General features: G+C 38.6%; 1 protein-coding gene across 5 annotated transcripts in view; it reads left to right on the forward strand.

Moving 5' to 3' along the window:
* Fam135b (family with sequence similarity 135 member B) overlaps positions 1 to 16814 on the forward strand; it is a 328330-nt gene that overhangs the window by 90361 nt on the left and 221155 nt on the right. For all 5 annotated transcript variants that reach the window (XR_005873157.1, XM_040735574.1, XM_040735575.1 and 2 more), the window contains exon 2: positions 2851 to 2946. Coding sequence is in view for 4 of the 5 variants with exons in the window: in XM_040735574.1 (XP_040591508.1) it covers positions 2870 to 2946 (77 nt within the window). In the remaining variant the exon portion in view is untranslated. The remainder of the gene's footprint in view (positions 1 to 2850; positions 2947 to 16814) is intronic.

Genomic DNA, 16814 nt, shown 5'->3' on the forward strand with positions numbered 1-16814 from the left:
GATTCTGTGCTGTTTACAAGGTGAGTGTGTGTGTGTTGTCTAGGCATGCATGGTGATTTGGATGTTTTGGTATGGGTGTCTTTTATGAGTACATTGAGCGTGAGTGGGTGTGTTTTGGGTGTGTGGTTATTAGTGTGTATACTGTTTTGTGGGCATCTTATAAATGCCATGGATATTGTATCTTGTGTAGGTATGTCTATGTTTGTATACATTATGTGTATTTGTGTGATTGGGGAGTATTACATGTAGGAGAAGTGGGTTATGTTAGGCATGCGCCTTATAACTACTATGTGTATGTCACATGTATATTTTATAGTGTACCCAACACCTTTAACATGCTTTATCCCTACCAACCACAATAGATGCTTTGCATGGCAAATGATTTCAATAGTCTGGATAAATCATGTGGAAGCAGGGAATAGGAAGTTCAGTCATCATTCAACATTATGCGATTTATAATGCATTGGTTTAACACAGGGATTTTCAAATGAATGTGTATGTCAGAATTCCAGGAGGATGGTAAAACTTTTGAGTCCTCACTCAGTAGATCTCGGTTAGGGCTCAACATTGTTGCTTTCATCACTGAAGCTGATGAAAATCCACTTGTATAAGATCTTCATTAATTTTAAGATAGAAAGATATGGGAAGAAGGGTGGGACCAAGGTTTTGGATTATTGAACATAAATTTCATATTGTGCCATTAGTTCCCTGGAAAACCAAAATGGGAAATTTAAAATATATTTTAAAATTTGAGCTTGGCATCTTCATTTGGTGGCATATGTTAGTTGTAAAAATGGCCCCTGTGTTTGTGTTTACAAATTGCAGAACTCTGACTTTTAAGATGTTCTTGATCATAGGATGATCAAAATGCCAACTTGTACTCTCCACAGAGAAAATGATAGTATCAAATTCTCTATCTATTAAGTATATTTTTCTTCTAAATATTTATTTCATAGAGCTTCATTGTCCCAGAAAACCTGCATATAAATCCTGGAGCTAGAAAAACAAGGTCTTTGAGACCCTGGATCATCACTGTTCCCAGAATGGTAGCAGTGTCTTGTGTGGATCTGAACATGTAAAACCTTTAGCCTCATTTAACATGTACTGTAGATAATGGCATTCTCTCTCCTTCCCTCCCCCCTTTACTTCTCTGGCCACTCCCCACCCCAACTACATACCCAGTCCCAGGGATCGTAGATCAGGAGACACCAGGGTCCAGCCTGGCACTGTAGGTTTGTGATCATTAAGATCACGAGGTAATAAGGGAAGAGGCAGCATGAAGTGCTATTTTCAGTGTGATAAGTGACTCACAGACAGCTGTTTGGCCTTCACTGCACATATCTTGACATTGCTGTTATGAGGGTGGGGTCTGACTCCAGCAGGTTCTATTTGTTGGACAGGACCTTAGCTCACTCTGGAGTGCCCAGCATAATGTGTAGCCCAAGACTTTCAGGGTTTCTGTGTGAAAATTCCGACTTTCAGAGTTAATATAAATTGGATACAAGACTCTGTAGCATTCTCATTTGATACAAGGTCGTTGGCATTTTCAGAACTGTTTTCTGGGAGGGAGTCCTGGCCAGTACAGAGACACAGAGTGAAAGCTTACTTAAATCTGCATGGTGTCCTGCTGTTCTTGGGAGCTGGCCTAGCAAGATCCTGGATAGTTGGGCTCTGAACCAGAGAAAGAGAAAGAGGCCTTCATGGGAGACCCACATGTCCATTACTTGTGCTACCTGTAAAAACCTATGTGTCCTCTGCCTTTACCTCTTCTGCTCCCAATCTCTCCCTCTCTTTCTGACAGATCATGCCAGCTACTAATAGCAGCTGGGTCACAGGTGCATTGCAATAATTACCTTCTATATTACCTGGAATTCTGCTGGGTGTGTGGCATTGTCTCCACGATACATAGCTGTAAACTGTGCCTTTGAAAAATGATGAGACTTGCCAAAGAATTCAATATTTTGCTCTAGGTTGCAAGTAAGAACTTCCTTCATCTTTTTTTTCTTCATCCCAAAAGATAAGAACCTTTATCACAAAATCATTGTTGTCAAAAGCCTGGAAGTGTATAAAATATTGTATGCAATGCCAAGAATGTAACAGGTGTTCTGTTAATTCATTTTTTTTCCTTCTTTCAAATATCTCACATCTAGTTGACTATAAACTCAAAGATTCAGTCTGCCTGGGGTCCGACTCTTAATTCGTTTGCAATACTAGTTGTGGACAATTGTATTTCTATTTTGTTCCAGGTGTCTTGTCCAGCATTCTTGTCAGCTTTTGCATCAGTCTGTCAAATTGGGTTAGGATTTGCCTGTTTGCTTCAGCACCCTTGTGTTCTGATGCCACTTCGGTCACCTGCACCTTCAGTATTTTCTATATTGATGATAGAGTGATGTTCGGCTGTTACTATACATTATCAGTGCTGGCTGGCTGGAATTTGCACCATGCTAGGGTGGGTGCAAAATGATCCGTGGGGCATGCTTGCTCCACGCTCTCATCAGTTATCCAGCCCCAATCGGTTACCAGTTCACACCCGCAGATGAAAGAACATGCAGCAGCAAGGGAGTTAAATGAGTTGCCTAAGGTCTCTTATGAAAAAAACAGGTGAACTCCTGCTGGTAACCTGGTGTATGTGGCCTCCATGTCATGGACAGATGAAAAGGTGTGGACCAGGACTCAGTTCTAGCCATAACAGATGCTGATCATGAAGCAGACATACGGTTCTTTATTGGTCCTGTCAGTCAAGTGTTCCTGTCCATCTAAGCACTGCCAAGTTTCTGCCTATTGATACCAGGTGATCTACGTTTGGCTGAAGCCATTTTAAGAAATTGATTTTTTTTCTTTGTTTTTCAGGTAATGAACCGGAAAGATCATGTCTGAAGTACAAGGAACAGTTGAGTTTTCTGTAGAGCTACATAAATTTTATAATGTGGATCTCTTTCAGAGAGGGTGAGTACACTTCAAATTGTGTGTGTGTGTGTGTGTGTGTCCATATGTATGTGTATGTGTGATCAGATGTTAAGTCATTTGGAATTAATGGAGACTTTTTTTAAAACCTTTCCTGAGAGTAATTTGTGCAGTGACTAAGAGCTAATTTAGTTCATCTCTCCCATTTTCTTCTGCAACCCTCCTGCTCTGTTGGTATTTTCACTGCGTTTTGAGTTATGGGAAGTGAGGTTTGACTGGGTAGTTGTGGTGAAAATGAATCCTATTCATAGTATTTGCTGGAGTCATCTCCCCAAACCACATGGTATAAAACTCTTGACAAGACCTTTCAAAACCAGACACAATGTTTTCAATCATAATTAAAGTATAATTGCTGTCATTATTTTGAGAACGTAATCTAAATTTGGCATTTGCAATGCATGATGTCCATGATGCCTTATGACAGAGTTACATCCCAGGGCACTGAATAATTAAAGAGTAAAACAGTTACATATATAAAGTGGTGGATCACAGACCAGAGCTATTAATTCATGATGCTGAAGTACTTTCTCCTACATTCCTGATAAGAAAACCAAGTCTCGTAGAAGCTGGATTTCAATCATGGTTCTGTGGTTAACCAATTTGGCCTCGGCTTAGTTTGGGGGATGGGTAGTCTTTTATACTGGCCTAGGCCTGCCTAGTCTCCGAAAGACATGCTCTCAGGTCTGAGGCCATTGGATAGGAGGTTACTGTTCTTTTTTTTTTTTTTTTTTGCCTGTGGCTCCCTATCATATGGTAGGTATCTAAAAGTGAGAATTGGAGTCACACAAACTTCCCTTTTCCCACTTTATACAAAAGTATAACTCTCTCTGGGGTTTAAACACATATAATCAGATCAGAACAGCTGGCAGCTCCTTTGCAGGAAGTACTTGTCACTTGTAGATACTGGGATCGCGCAAAACCTTCTCTGCGAGTAACTTTGAAATGTACAATTAATTGTTGTCAGGTAAGTTTTCCAAATTATAAATATTATCCCAATATTAGAAGTAATCCCTTCTGTCCAAATGAAAACTTGTATCCATAAGTTCTTTTCTTCTATAACATGTCTTAGGCTCTGGTAACCACTGTGCTTGTGTTGGCTATATTTATGTCAACTTGACATAAGCTAAAGTTACCTGAGAAACGGGAACTCAATTTATAAAATGCCTCCAATAAGGTCACAGGAGATGAACTGTAATGTGGAAGAGTAAGCTAAATAAACCCTTTCTTCTTCAAGTTGCTTTAGGTCATGGTGTCTCATCATATCAGTAGTAACTCTAGGATAGTTTGCATCTCTGTTTCCATAAAATCAGCATTTTCACTTCCATAAATAAGAAGCAAAACATATTATTTGCTTTTATGAGATTAATTTTATCCAGTATAGTAACCTCCCAGCTCATCTGTGTCTATGGCTGAAGAATGTATATGTGTGTAATATATACATGCACATGCATATATACATATATATATTACTCTCATACATAAAACATGTGTGTGTATAATATAGATCACAATGTATATATGTGTGCATGAAGAATTTTCATTCATCTCTTGATGAACATCTAGAATATCTAGATTAATTGGAAACTTATCAGCTAATTACTCACAGTGGGTTTTCTAGATCATTCTGTCATATTATTTATTTCTAGTATTCTTATAACCTTTATACAGCTTTCCATAATTATTTATTTTACTACTTTATAATACTGTCAATATGTGTGAGAGTTCCTTTGTGCAAGTCCTTGCCAATATTTGTTATTTTGATAATAGTTTTTCTAATTAAAGTTAGATGAGCTTTTCTTGTTGTTTTAATGATCATTTACTTATTACTTAGTAATATTAGGCTGGTTTGTTTTTCAAATACTGTTGGTCATTTGGGTATCTTCTCTTTTTTTATTTAGGTTAGAAACAATCTTGTTTCACATGTCAATCCCTGCTCCCTCTCCACAGTATCTTCCCTTGAGAAGCATATAATTAAGTAATTGGCCCAAACTTTTTGGTGCCCAGTCTTGACATTTACATGGCCTATTTTTAATGCCTCTTCTGGATAAATGATATCATAAGACCAGTATAGACACAGATCAGAGGACAGATAAAGGCTGTCTTTGGGTGGAGGCACCATATGCAAAGTGTCATAGTTGATCAACTTAGTACAAATCCAGTTTTGGAAGGATAGATCTGAAATCAGCTCCTCTGAGTTCTATTCTCTCCACTTTTACAATAGCATGGCTACTATATTTACATCCTTTCTACTCTACTCTTTCCTTCTTCTAACTTCCCCTATGATTCCCCCACTCCCTGCCAAACTATTGAACTTTTCTTCCTTAATATATACACATATTTATATATTAAATAATTATATATATTCCTGTGCCCAATTATTGTTTTGCTCATATGAATGTGTTTATTGCTGACTACTTGGGATTGGATAATAATATTCCTTGGGGAAGACTAATTCTCCCTCTCTCACCAGGTATGATTGCCTGTTGCTCATGTTGTCATTGTGCAGGTCTTGTTTAGGTGACTATATTGTTGAAATTTCATGGTTGCAACTACCTTGTCATATAAGAAAGACACTACCTCGTAGCAGATACTGTTGCTCCACAACCTCCAAGAGGTGTGCTCCTAATGAACCGAAGAGGGCCTAAGATTTCCTATCAGTGTCTCAACCATATCTCAGTGGTAAAGAGCCAAGACTTAACATGCAGTTATTAAGTAGACATTCCTGATCCAAATCCTCCTTCAACCACCAAAGTTAAGGTGTGTGTGTGTGAAAAGTGTTCAGTCCTCCACTAAAATCTGAATGTCTTAATTGTTCCATTACTGTTAAAAGTCTGAAGTCTCCTTTGAGATTTAAGGCAAATTTGAAATTCATAAGAAAATAGTCTTACCAGTTTCAGACTGGTAAGATGCAGTTAAAGGATAATCACAGTAAATATTCCTATTTCAAAGTGCAAGAATAAGAAAATGAGCACTGTAGGCCATCGTGGTTCTTGCTTTCCCATTATACTTAATTGGTAATGTTGTGTTGCTCAAGATACTGCATACTTTTGTTATAGGCACTCAGTCTTGAACTGACTCAGAAACTCTCCTTACTGGTTATTTTTCATTATGCTGGAAGATGGTATTCAGGTGACTAGATAAGAAAAGGGATCATTGGTCATATTCAGAACTGTACTCTGCATGCTTACAATACCAACCTGCCTGGCAAAGTTCCAAAGTGTGCAATAGTGTCACTACTATGTGAGGCTAACCACTCACTTTCTTTGTTAGATTTCAGGTCTGTTCCACTGAAGGAGATTCATACCTGGCACCGTAAAAACTGTGCAAAAACCATTGGTTAGGGAAGTCATAAGCCCTAATGGAGAGATTGTTGATGTTATTTTTATAAATTGTCATGTTGTTAACTGCTATCTAAATATTTATATTTATATCTATAGAACTGTGCTACTCCCAACTTTGATCAGAGAGACTTATTTTTGTAGTTGGTAGTGGTAAATGCAGGCACTCAATGTTGTTCAAAATGCAAAGAGTAGGAAACAGTGAGTGTTCAGCTATATAGGAGACATCTATATCAACTGTCTGTTCCTAAGATTCAGGGAGTATCAAGGAAAAGAGGAAGAGAAAATGTAAGAGTTGGAAGATGGTGGAGAAAGCAGAAATGCAGAATGTTGTCTGAGAATTGTCACTGTTAACAGAGTTACTTGCAGACTAGGTAAACCTGGGTCTGTTTCTAGGCTACCTTTCTGTGCCTGGGAACTGCCACTGTGGTTCCCATCACTGCAGGACCCACCACACCCAGAGACTGCCAGGATCATAGTCCCTTTCTCCCCCCATAGAACTAGGTAAGTCTGGGCCTGTTTCCAGGCCACTTTCCTGTGCCCTGCACATAACCAGCTGAGGACTGGGGACTGCAGACTGCAGCAGATACCAGTATATTGAACCTGTGAGCACCCACCAGAAGAGAATGCTGGTCCCCTACCCAGGAGGAGAGGAAGAGACTCCTTTTGAATCTACTGAAAGAAGGGTCGGGAAGGAGACAATATAAAAACACACTCAGCAACAGAAAACCAATATGATACCACCAGAGTCTAGAGACTCTACACCAGTAAGACCTGAACATCCCAAAGCAGATGACACAGAAGAGAATGACCTGAAAAACAACTTCATGAAAATGATAGAGACCCTCAAAGAAAACATGAGAAAAACCCTTAAAGAGATGGAAGAAAAAAAACAAAAAATGCAAGAAATGGAGGAAAAGACAAAGCAAAAATTGCAATAAACAGTTCAAACAGTACAAGGATTGAAAGATGAAATAGAGACAATTTAAAAAAGCAGTCTGAGGAAATGCTGGAAATAGAAAAGCTGGGAAAAAGATCAGGTACTACAGACGCAAGAATAATCAACAGAATACAGGAGAAGGAAGAGAGAATGTCAGACATTGAAGATACACTAGGAGAAATAGATTCATTGACCAAAGAAAATCTTAAGTCCAATAAATCCCTAACACTAAATATACAAGAAATATGGCACACCATGAAAAAAACCAAACCTAAGAATAATAGGTATAGAAGAAGGTGAAGAAGCCCACCTAAAAGGTGCAGAAAACATATTAAAAAATCATAGAATAAAACTCCCAACCTGAAGAAAGACATGCCAATGAAAGTACAAGAAGCCTACACAACAGCATATAGAGGAGACCACAAAAAAAAAAAAAACAAACAAACAACCAAAACGAGTGAAATGACAGACTCTAGATATCCCCTATGTGGAAGGATTCGGCAATAGGATGGGAGGCTGGGGGGGGGGAGTGGAGTGTGGGAGGAGGGGAAGGAGAGGGAACTGGGATTGACATGTAAAACAAGCTATTTAAAATTAAAATAAAAAATGATAAAAGAAAAAAAAACAAAACAAAAATCCCCTCGCCACATAATAATCAAGGCCCCAAACATCCAGAATAAAGAAAGAATATTAAAAGCAGCTAAGGAAAAAGGTCAAGTAACATATAAAGGCAGACCTATCAGAATCACACCTGATTTCTCCATGGAAACTCTGTAAGCCAGAAAGTCCTGGATAGATATTCTACCAACACTAAGAGACCATGGATGCCAACCCAGACTACTATACCCAGCAAAGCTTTCAGTCAATATAGATGGAAAAAGCAAGATATTCCATGGCAAAACCAGATTTAAACAATACATATCCACTAACCCAGACCTACTGAAAGTTCTGGAAGGAAAACTCCAACCAAGAAAGTTAACTACAACCAGAAAAACAGGCAATATATAATCCCAATTTACCAATAGCCAAAAGAAAAAAAGGGGGGTGGAAATCCACACACAATTCCACCACGACCACCAATTCCAAAACAAACAAGAATGAGAAATCAATGGTCATTAATATCCCTCAATATTAATGGCCTTAACTCACCCATAAAAAGGCACAGGCTAACAGAATGAATTTGAAGACAGAATCCATCCTTCTGTTTCATACAAGAAACACACCTCAGCCTCAAAGAGAGATGGTACCTCAGAGTTAAGGATTGGGGAAAGATTTTCCAATCAAATGAACCCAAGAAAAAGCGGGGGTAAGTAGCAATCCTAATATCTAACAAATTAGACTTTAAACTAAAATGAATCAAAAGAAATGAAGGAGATCATTTCATACTTATCACAGGAGAAATCTACCAAGATTAAGTCTCAATTCTAAACATCTATGCCCCAAATAAAAAGGCATCCATGTTAGTAAAAGAAACATTACTCAAATCACACATAAAACCTCACACACTTATAGAGGGAGACTTCAACACCCCACTCTCACGACTATACAGGACTACCAGACAGAAATTAAACAAAGAAACAAAGGAACTAATAGAAGTTATGACCCAATTGGGTTTCCCAGGCAACTAAAGAATATTCCATCCAAACACAAAAGATATACCTTCTTCTCAGCACCACATAGAACCTCCTCAAAAATTGACCACATACTTGGCAACATAGCAAACCTCAACAGGTACAAAAAATTGGAATAACTCCATGCATCTTATCAGACCACCATGCTTTAAAATTAGAATTCAACAACAATACAAATTGCAGAAACCCTACAAACTCATGGAAATTGAATAATTCACAATTACACCATTCCTGGGTCAAAGAAGAAATAAAAAGAGAAATTAAAGACTTCCTAGAATTCAATGAGAATGAAGACACAGCATACCCAAACTTATGGGACACTTTGAAAACAGTACTAAGAGGAAAGGTCATAGCACTAAGTGCCCACATGAAGAAACTGGAGAATAGTGATACTAGAGAATTAACAGCACAACTGAAAGCTCTAGAACAAAAAGAAGAATCTCACCCCAGAGGAGTAGATGCCAGGAAATCATCAAATTGAGGGCTGAAATCAATAAACTTGAAACTAGGAAAACAATACAAAAAAATCAGTGTAACAAAGAGTTGGTTCTTTGAGAAAGCCAATAGAATAGACAAACCTTTATCCAAACTTACCAAATGGCAGAGTGTTAATATGCATATTAACAAAACCAGAAATGAAAAGGGGGACATAACAACGGACACGGAGTAAATCCAGAGAATCATCAAGTCATGCTTTGAAGACCTATACTCCACAAAATTAGAAAATTTAAAAGAAAAGGACAATTTCCAGAATATACATCACTTACCAAAATTAAATCAAGAACAGATAAGCAATTTAAATAGATGTATAACCCCTAAGGAAATAGAAGCAGTTATCAAAAGTCTCCGAACCAATTAAAGCCCAGGGCCAGATGGCCTCAGTGCAGAATTCTACCAGAAATTTAAAGAACAGCTAATACCATTTCTCCTCAAAGTATTCCACACAAAGAAGCAGAAGGTCATTACCAAATTCTTTTTACAAGCCTTCAATACCCTTGGTACCCAAGCCACACAAAGACACAACTAAGAAAGAGAACTTCAGAACAATATTCCTCATGGACATTGATGCAAAAACATTCAATAAAATACTGGCAAATCGAATCCAAGAGTATATAAGAAAGGCATCCACCATGATCAAGTAGGCTTCATCCCAGGGATGCAGGGATGGTTCAACATAAGAAAATCCATCAATGTAATCCACCATACAAAGAAGCTGAGAAACAAAAATCACATGATCTTCTCAATAGATGCTGAAACAGCCTTTGACAAAATCCATCAGCCCTTCATGATAAAGGTCTTGAAGAGATCAGGGATAACAGGAACATAGTTAAACATAATAAAATACAGCAAATTCATAATAAAATAATAATAAAATACAGCAAACAAACAGCCAACATCAAACTAAATGGACATAATAAAATACAGCAAACAAACAGCCAACATCAAACTAAATGGACAGAAACTCAATGCTATTTCTATAAAATCAGGAACAAGACAAAGCTGCCCCCTCTCTCCATTCCTCTTCAATATTGTACTTGAAGTTCTAGCTAGAGCAATAAGACAACAAAAGGAGATCAAGGGGATACAAATTGGAAAAGAAGAAGTCAAACTTTCACTACTTGCCGATGATATGATAGTTTGCATAAGTGACCAGAAAAACTCTACCAGGGAACTCCTACAGCTGATAAACACTGTCAACAAAGTGGCAGGAAGCAAGATCAACTAAAAAAGACCAGTAGCCCTACTATATATAGACCATAAAAGGGCTGAGAAAGAAATCAGAGAAGAATCACCCTTTTTCAATAGCCACAAAGGACATAAAACACCTTGGGGTAACACTAACCAAACCAGTGAAAGACCTGTATCACAAGAACTTCGAGTCTTTACAGAAAGAAATTAATGAAGACACCAAAAAATGGAAAGATCTCCCATGCTCTTGGATAGGTAGGATCAACGCAGTAAAAATGGCAATCTTGCTGAAAACAATCTACAGATTCAATGCAATCCCCATCAAAATCCCAGCACAATTCTTCACAGACCTTGAAAGGATAATAATCAACTTATGTGAAAAAACAAAGACCCAGGATAACTAAAACAACCCTGTTCAACAAGGCAACATCTGGAGGCATCACCATCCCTGACTTCAAGCTCTGTTATAGAGCTCTATAGTCCTGAAAACCGTTAGGTATTGGCACAAAAATAGAAAGATAGACCAATGGAATTGAATTGAACACCCTGATATTAAGCCACACACGTACAAACACCTGATTTTTGACAAAGAAACTAAAATTATTTGGAAAAAAAGAAAGCATCTTCAACAAATGGTGCTGGCATAACAGGATGCTGGTGTGTAGAAGACTGCAGATAGATACATGTATATCACCATGCATAAAACTTAAGTCCAAATGGATCAAAGACTTCAACATAAACCAAACCATACTGAACCTCTTAGAAGACAAAGTAGGAGGCACCCTTGAACGAATTGGTATAGGTGACCACTTCCTGAACATAACACTAGTAGCACAGACACTGAGAATCTTTTGTAAGGCAAAGGACAAATCAACAAGACAAAATGGCAGCCCACATAATGGAAAAATATCTTTACCAACCCCACATCTGACAGAGGGCCGATCTCCAAATTTACTAAGAACTCAAGAAGCAAGTCTCCAAAACACCAAAGGATCCAATTAAAAAGTGGGCTACAGAACTAAATAGAGGGCCTCTCAATAGAGGATTCTAAAATGGCTAAGCGACACTTGAGAAAGTGCTTAACATCCTTAGCCATCCGGGAAATGCAAATCAAAACAACTCTGAGATATTATCTTACTCCTGTCAGAATAGCTAAAATCGAAAATACCTATGACAGTTTATGCTAGAGAGGATGCAGAGAAAGGGGAACCCTTCTCCACTGGTGGTGGGAGTGCCAACTCATACAGCCACTTTGGAAATCAGTATGGAGCTTCCTCAGAAAAATGGTAATCAGTCTACCACAAGATCCAGCAATTCCACACTTAGACATATACCTAAAAGTTGCACATTCATACAACAAGGACATTTGTTCCTCTATGTTCATAGCAGCATTGTTTGTGATAGCTAGAACCTGGAAACAACCTAGATGCCTCTCAAGTGAAAAGTGGATAGAGAAAATGTGGTACATTTATACAATGGAGTATTACTCAGTTGAAAAATACAATGGAATCCTGAAATTTGCAGGCAAATGGATGGCACCAGAAGAAACCATCCTGAGTGAGGTAACCCAGTCACAAAAAGACAAACATGGTTTGTACTCACTCATATATGGATTTTAGACATGCATCTGGGGAGTGCCAGCCTACAATCCCACAGGGAAGCAGGGAGGACCCTAAGAGAGATATGCATGGTACAGCAGAGAAGGGGAGTGGTTCAAGATCTCCTGGGAAGACTGGGAGCATGGGGGGAGGGGAGAGGGAGCTGGGAAAAAGATAGGGGGAGATGAGGAGGGGAGAGAAGAACACAGGGGTGCAGGAAGGTTGAGTAGAGGGAAGAACAGAGGAGAACAGGATGAAAGATACCATAATAGAGGGAGGTTTGAGGAGGGATCTGCCAATAGTGTGATTTCCAGTAATCTACAAGAATGACACCAACTGGCAAACTAAACAGGAGTGAAGAGGCTACCTTAAAAGTCCTTCCCTAATAACGAGATTGAGGACCTCCTTATATGTCATCCTAGAGCCTTTATCCAGTGACTGATAGAATTAGAAGCAGACCCCCACAGCTAAACAGTGAACTAAACCCTGGAAACCAGTTGTAGAGAGGGAGGAGTGATGAGCAAAGGAGCCAAAACCAGGCTGGTGAAACCCACAGAAATAGCTCACCTAAACAAGAGGGAGCTCATGGATCCCAGACTGATGGCTGAGAAGTCAACATGGGGCTTATCCAGACTCCCTAAATTTGGGTGTCAGTGAGAAGGCCTTGGCAATCTATGTGGCCTCGTGCAGTAGATCAGTATTTATCCCTAACATATGAATAGACTTTAGCAGCCCATTCCACTTGGAGGTATGCTCTTTCATCCTGGACACATTGGGGAGGGCCTAGGCCCTGTCTTGGATGAAATGACAAACTCTGAAGAACCCCCACAGAGGGCCTCACCCTCCCTGGGGAGCAAAGTGTGTATTGGGTGTGTGGTTGGGGGAATTGGAGGGTGACCGGGGAGGAGGGGAGGGAGAAGGAGGTGGGATTGACATGTGAAACAAGATGTTTCTAATTTAATTTTTAAAAATTAAAAAAAAATAAACTCATGGTGGGATTGACATGCCTGATTAAAAAAAAACCAACAAAAAACCAATACAAACAAACAAACAAACAAAAAAAGAGCGCTACTTGCTTCTAGCACATTAATATTTGAGGATGTTTCTGCAGTTCCAGAAAGCAGGATGTCTTTTGATGATGTTTGCTTTGAGCAAAGACTCAAGTTGCATTTATCCATAATCTATATTGATTGAGGCAAATTCTCAAAGGGAAATGTGTCTTCACCATAGTGAACATATTATCACAAGGTGCCAAAAGGCAGAAAGACATACTCTACTGGGGACCTTGAACTTCGAACTTGAGGCCATGCTTTGCCACCTATGGGCTTAGAGGACTTTTGGGTGTTCCTTTCGTTAAACAGCAGCAACAACAACAAGACAGAGGAAAAAACAGGAAGCAGGATGAGTACTTGCCTACGAGAACAGGTTTGGCAGGATTGAAGGACAGATGAAAATGGAAAAGGAGGAGGCTATGAAAATTATCAGAGCATAATTTATAAATCTATGAACTGTCAAAGGATAAAAACATATGAAATATAATATGGAGGGGACTAGAAAGATGGCTCAGTGGTTAAAAACAATGGCTACTCTACCAGACTCACAAGATGCTAACACCTGTCTATAATTCCAAATTTAGGGGATCCAGTGCCCTCTTCTGGCCTGAGTGGAACCATACATACATGTGGTTAAAGACATTCATGTAGACAAGACATTCCTACATATAAAAATCAAATGAAAAAATACCAAACATGGAGCCTTTAAGATGGGAGTAAAACTTAAAGCCGGAGGGGAATAATACACAGCAATGGAACACATCTTACATTCATCAGAAAAAGGACCATCTGAACAAAAGAAGGTCACGTAAGGCAGGCTCAGGGAAGTAGTGGGGGAGGGATGTGGAGGCTGGATAAGAACAAAGAAGTATATTGACATAAGTATATATGAAAACTCTAAAATAAAACCTATAACTTTGTGTGCTAATTAAAAACAAAAATGAAAAATAGATTATATGTTATAGTATATGGAGTCAATATCTTTTGCCTGTAATAATCAGCCTTCTCACTATGGGAAGCTGAAAATAAAAACAAAATACATGCAGTAAGGCTGCATGGTAGCCAGTGTTAATAAGATGAGGTTTATTCTTTGTTTCTAGTTTATCTGCAATACCATTCAGGAATGGACAAGTGACAGGGTTATTTTGACTATTCTGCTTTCCCGTTGTGAGCTTTCCCGTTGAGAACCCTCTGTTCCTTTTGTTTTTATTACCTCACCTAGTATAATCTTGTATAATTTAATTTTAAATTTCTTCTTGATCCTCAGAATATCCTTGTTTTTCTTTTGATGCCTATATCCACCTTAAAAATTCTTCCCCAGGCAAGTTATAGCTCAAATATATTCCCCAAACCAATTTTAATGACTGGTAATAGCTGTCATTTTCTCTTGAAGCTAGTGTTTTAACCAAAGGTATATAAATGTTTCTTTATCATTTTTTAATTCTTTGAAAATTATATATATATATATATGTATATATATTACATATATATAATCGTGATCATACATATGGACTCCAACTTCAGTTCCCTTTTATTACCCTTCCAATTCCCCACAGGACCTTGCCATCCTATCACCCTTCCAACCTCATGTTCCTTTTATTTATTTATTATTTAAATTTTAGATATTTTTAACCCACTGAATTCAGTTAGTGCTGCCCACAAGTAGATGAGTATGAAGTCCTCCATTGGGACATGGAGAACCAACCAAACCATCAAGGAATATTGATTCTCCCACAGAAACCATCAACTACCAATAGCTTCCCATAGGAGTAAGAATCAGGGTGTCCCCTGTCCATAAATGCTGGAACTTTAACAGTCTTGATCTTTGTGCGATCTTGCACAGGTATCAGAGCTGCTGTGAGTTTGTGTATGTGACAGCCACATCACATCCAGAATACAGCAATTCACAGTGCTTCCCATAGCATATCAGCTCTTATATCCCTATCTCCCTTCTTTCTAGAGGTTCCCTGAGCATTGAGGGGAAGGATGATTGACACAGATGTCCCATCTATAGTTGAGAACTCAGAACTTTGCACAGCAATGCATCTCTGCATCAACCACTACCTACTGTAATAAGAAGCACTTCTAACCAAAGTTAGGAGAAGAATGAATCTATGGGTTAAATATAAATATTTGAAGGCAGTTTGACCACATGATCATTTAGAAAAAAACAAAAACAAAACAAAACATGCAAAAAACAGTATTAGTAGATTCTCCCTTAAGGTCCATACATTCCATAGCCAGGTCCTTTGGCCTTGTTTGCAGGACCAGGCTTGAATGTGGATGAGGCCTCAAGTTCTCAAACTATTTTGGTAGATTGATACTGCTGTATTAAGTCATGGTTTCATAACCTATTATTATTCTTATATTTCTACCAGTTAGATGTCTTTTAGGGACCTACATTCAGACAGTCATTGTTGTATTTATTATGGCATTGTGTGTGGAAACACTACAATGAAAACATTGTGTCTGTAACCTAAAGCCTGTTTGCCACCTAAAGAGAGAAGTAAATACATTTATGAAAATAAGCCTAGAGACCTAAAATTTTGTCACCAAAACAGACGTGTAGTGTACCAGGAAGGGATGCAGGAAGGGTATTCCAATCTGTTGTCAGAGAGAAGCCATCATGAAATAGAGGCATATCAGATTCTCAGTTGAAGGGTTAGTATCTCAGAGGGCCTAACAAAGCAGGAGCAGAGTGGCTCCGACGTCAGGAAGATGAGACTGCCTACGATTAAAGATGATGATATATGAAGGAGAAAAGCAAGGGGATGGTTATTATGGAGGTGAAAGGGCTTGCTTATTCATGATTTTTATTTTATTTTATTTTTACTCAGGCTGTAGGATACTGGGGAATGTTAGGGGTGTTATGGGTAGATTGTCTTCCCCTTGGGTAACTGTAAAATTTTAAAGAGTGATGATCAGGTCTTACAATCTGTAAGTATACTGGCTCCCAGTAATGCCTAGTATACACTGGAAGTGAAGTACCAGCTTACATTTGATGAGTTTTAACTTAGTGTTCCTGTTTTTGTTTCACCCCTTCAATTACAGATGGCCTTGTGTAGATATTAATTAAATGGTGTTAATACAGAGATGATTCCTAATTCCTCTCATACTGTTTAAGTCACTGGTACCCAAAATGTGGCCCATGGGCTGCAGTGTACCATTCCCTAAGCACTTCTTTAAAACTGCAATTCATAACTTCTGTCTTAGACTGACTAAGACAGAATCATAGGAAACCACAATCTAGCCTGTAGATGGAAGTTCCTGTTTTGCCCAGTCCCAAGTTAACACACAGAGACTTATATTAATATAAACTGTTTGGCCGATGGCTCTGGCTTCTTGTTGACTAGCCCTCTCTCTTAATTATTACCCCATTTCTATTAATTTGCGTATCTCCATGTGGTCTTGGCTCACCTGAGAATGTCCAGGCGTCCTAACTTCCAATTAGCTACATGGCTTCTCCCTTATGACTCACTCTCTGTGTTCCTCTTCCCACAATTCTCCTAGTCTAGTGGTCCAATCTATACTTCCTGCCTGGCTACATTCTGTCTGTCCATTGGCTGAAACAGCTTTATTCATCAACCAAAAAGAGAAACATA

This window comes from Mesocricetus auratus, unplaced genomic scaffold (genome assembly GCF_017639785.1).
Source record: "Mesocricetus auratus isolate SY011 unplaced genomic scaffold, BCM_Maur_2.0 Super-Scaffold_100047, whole genome shotgun sequence".
Classification (NCBI taxonomy): Eukaryota; Metazoa; Chordata; class Mammalia; order Rodentia; family Cricetidae; genus Mesocricetus; species Mesocricetus auratus.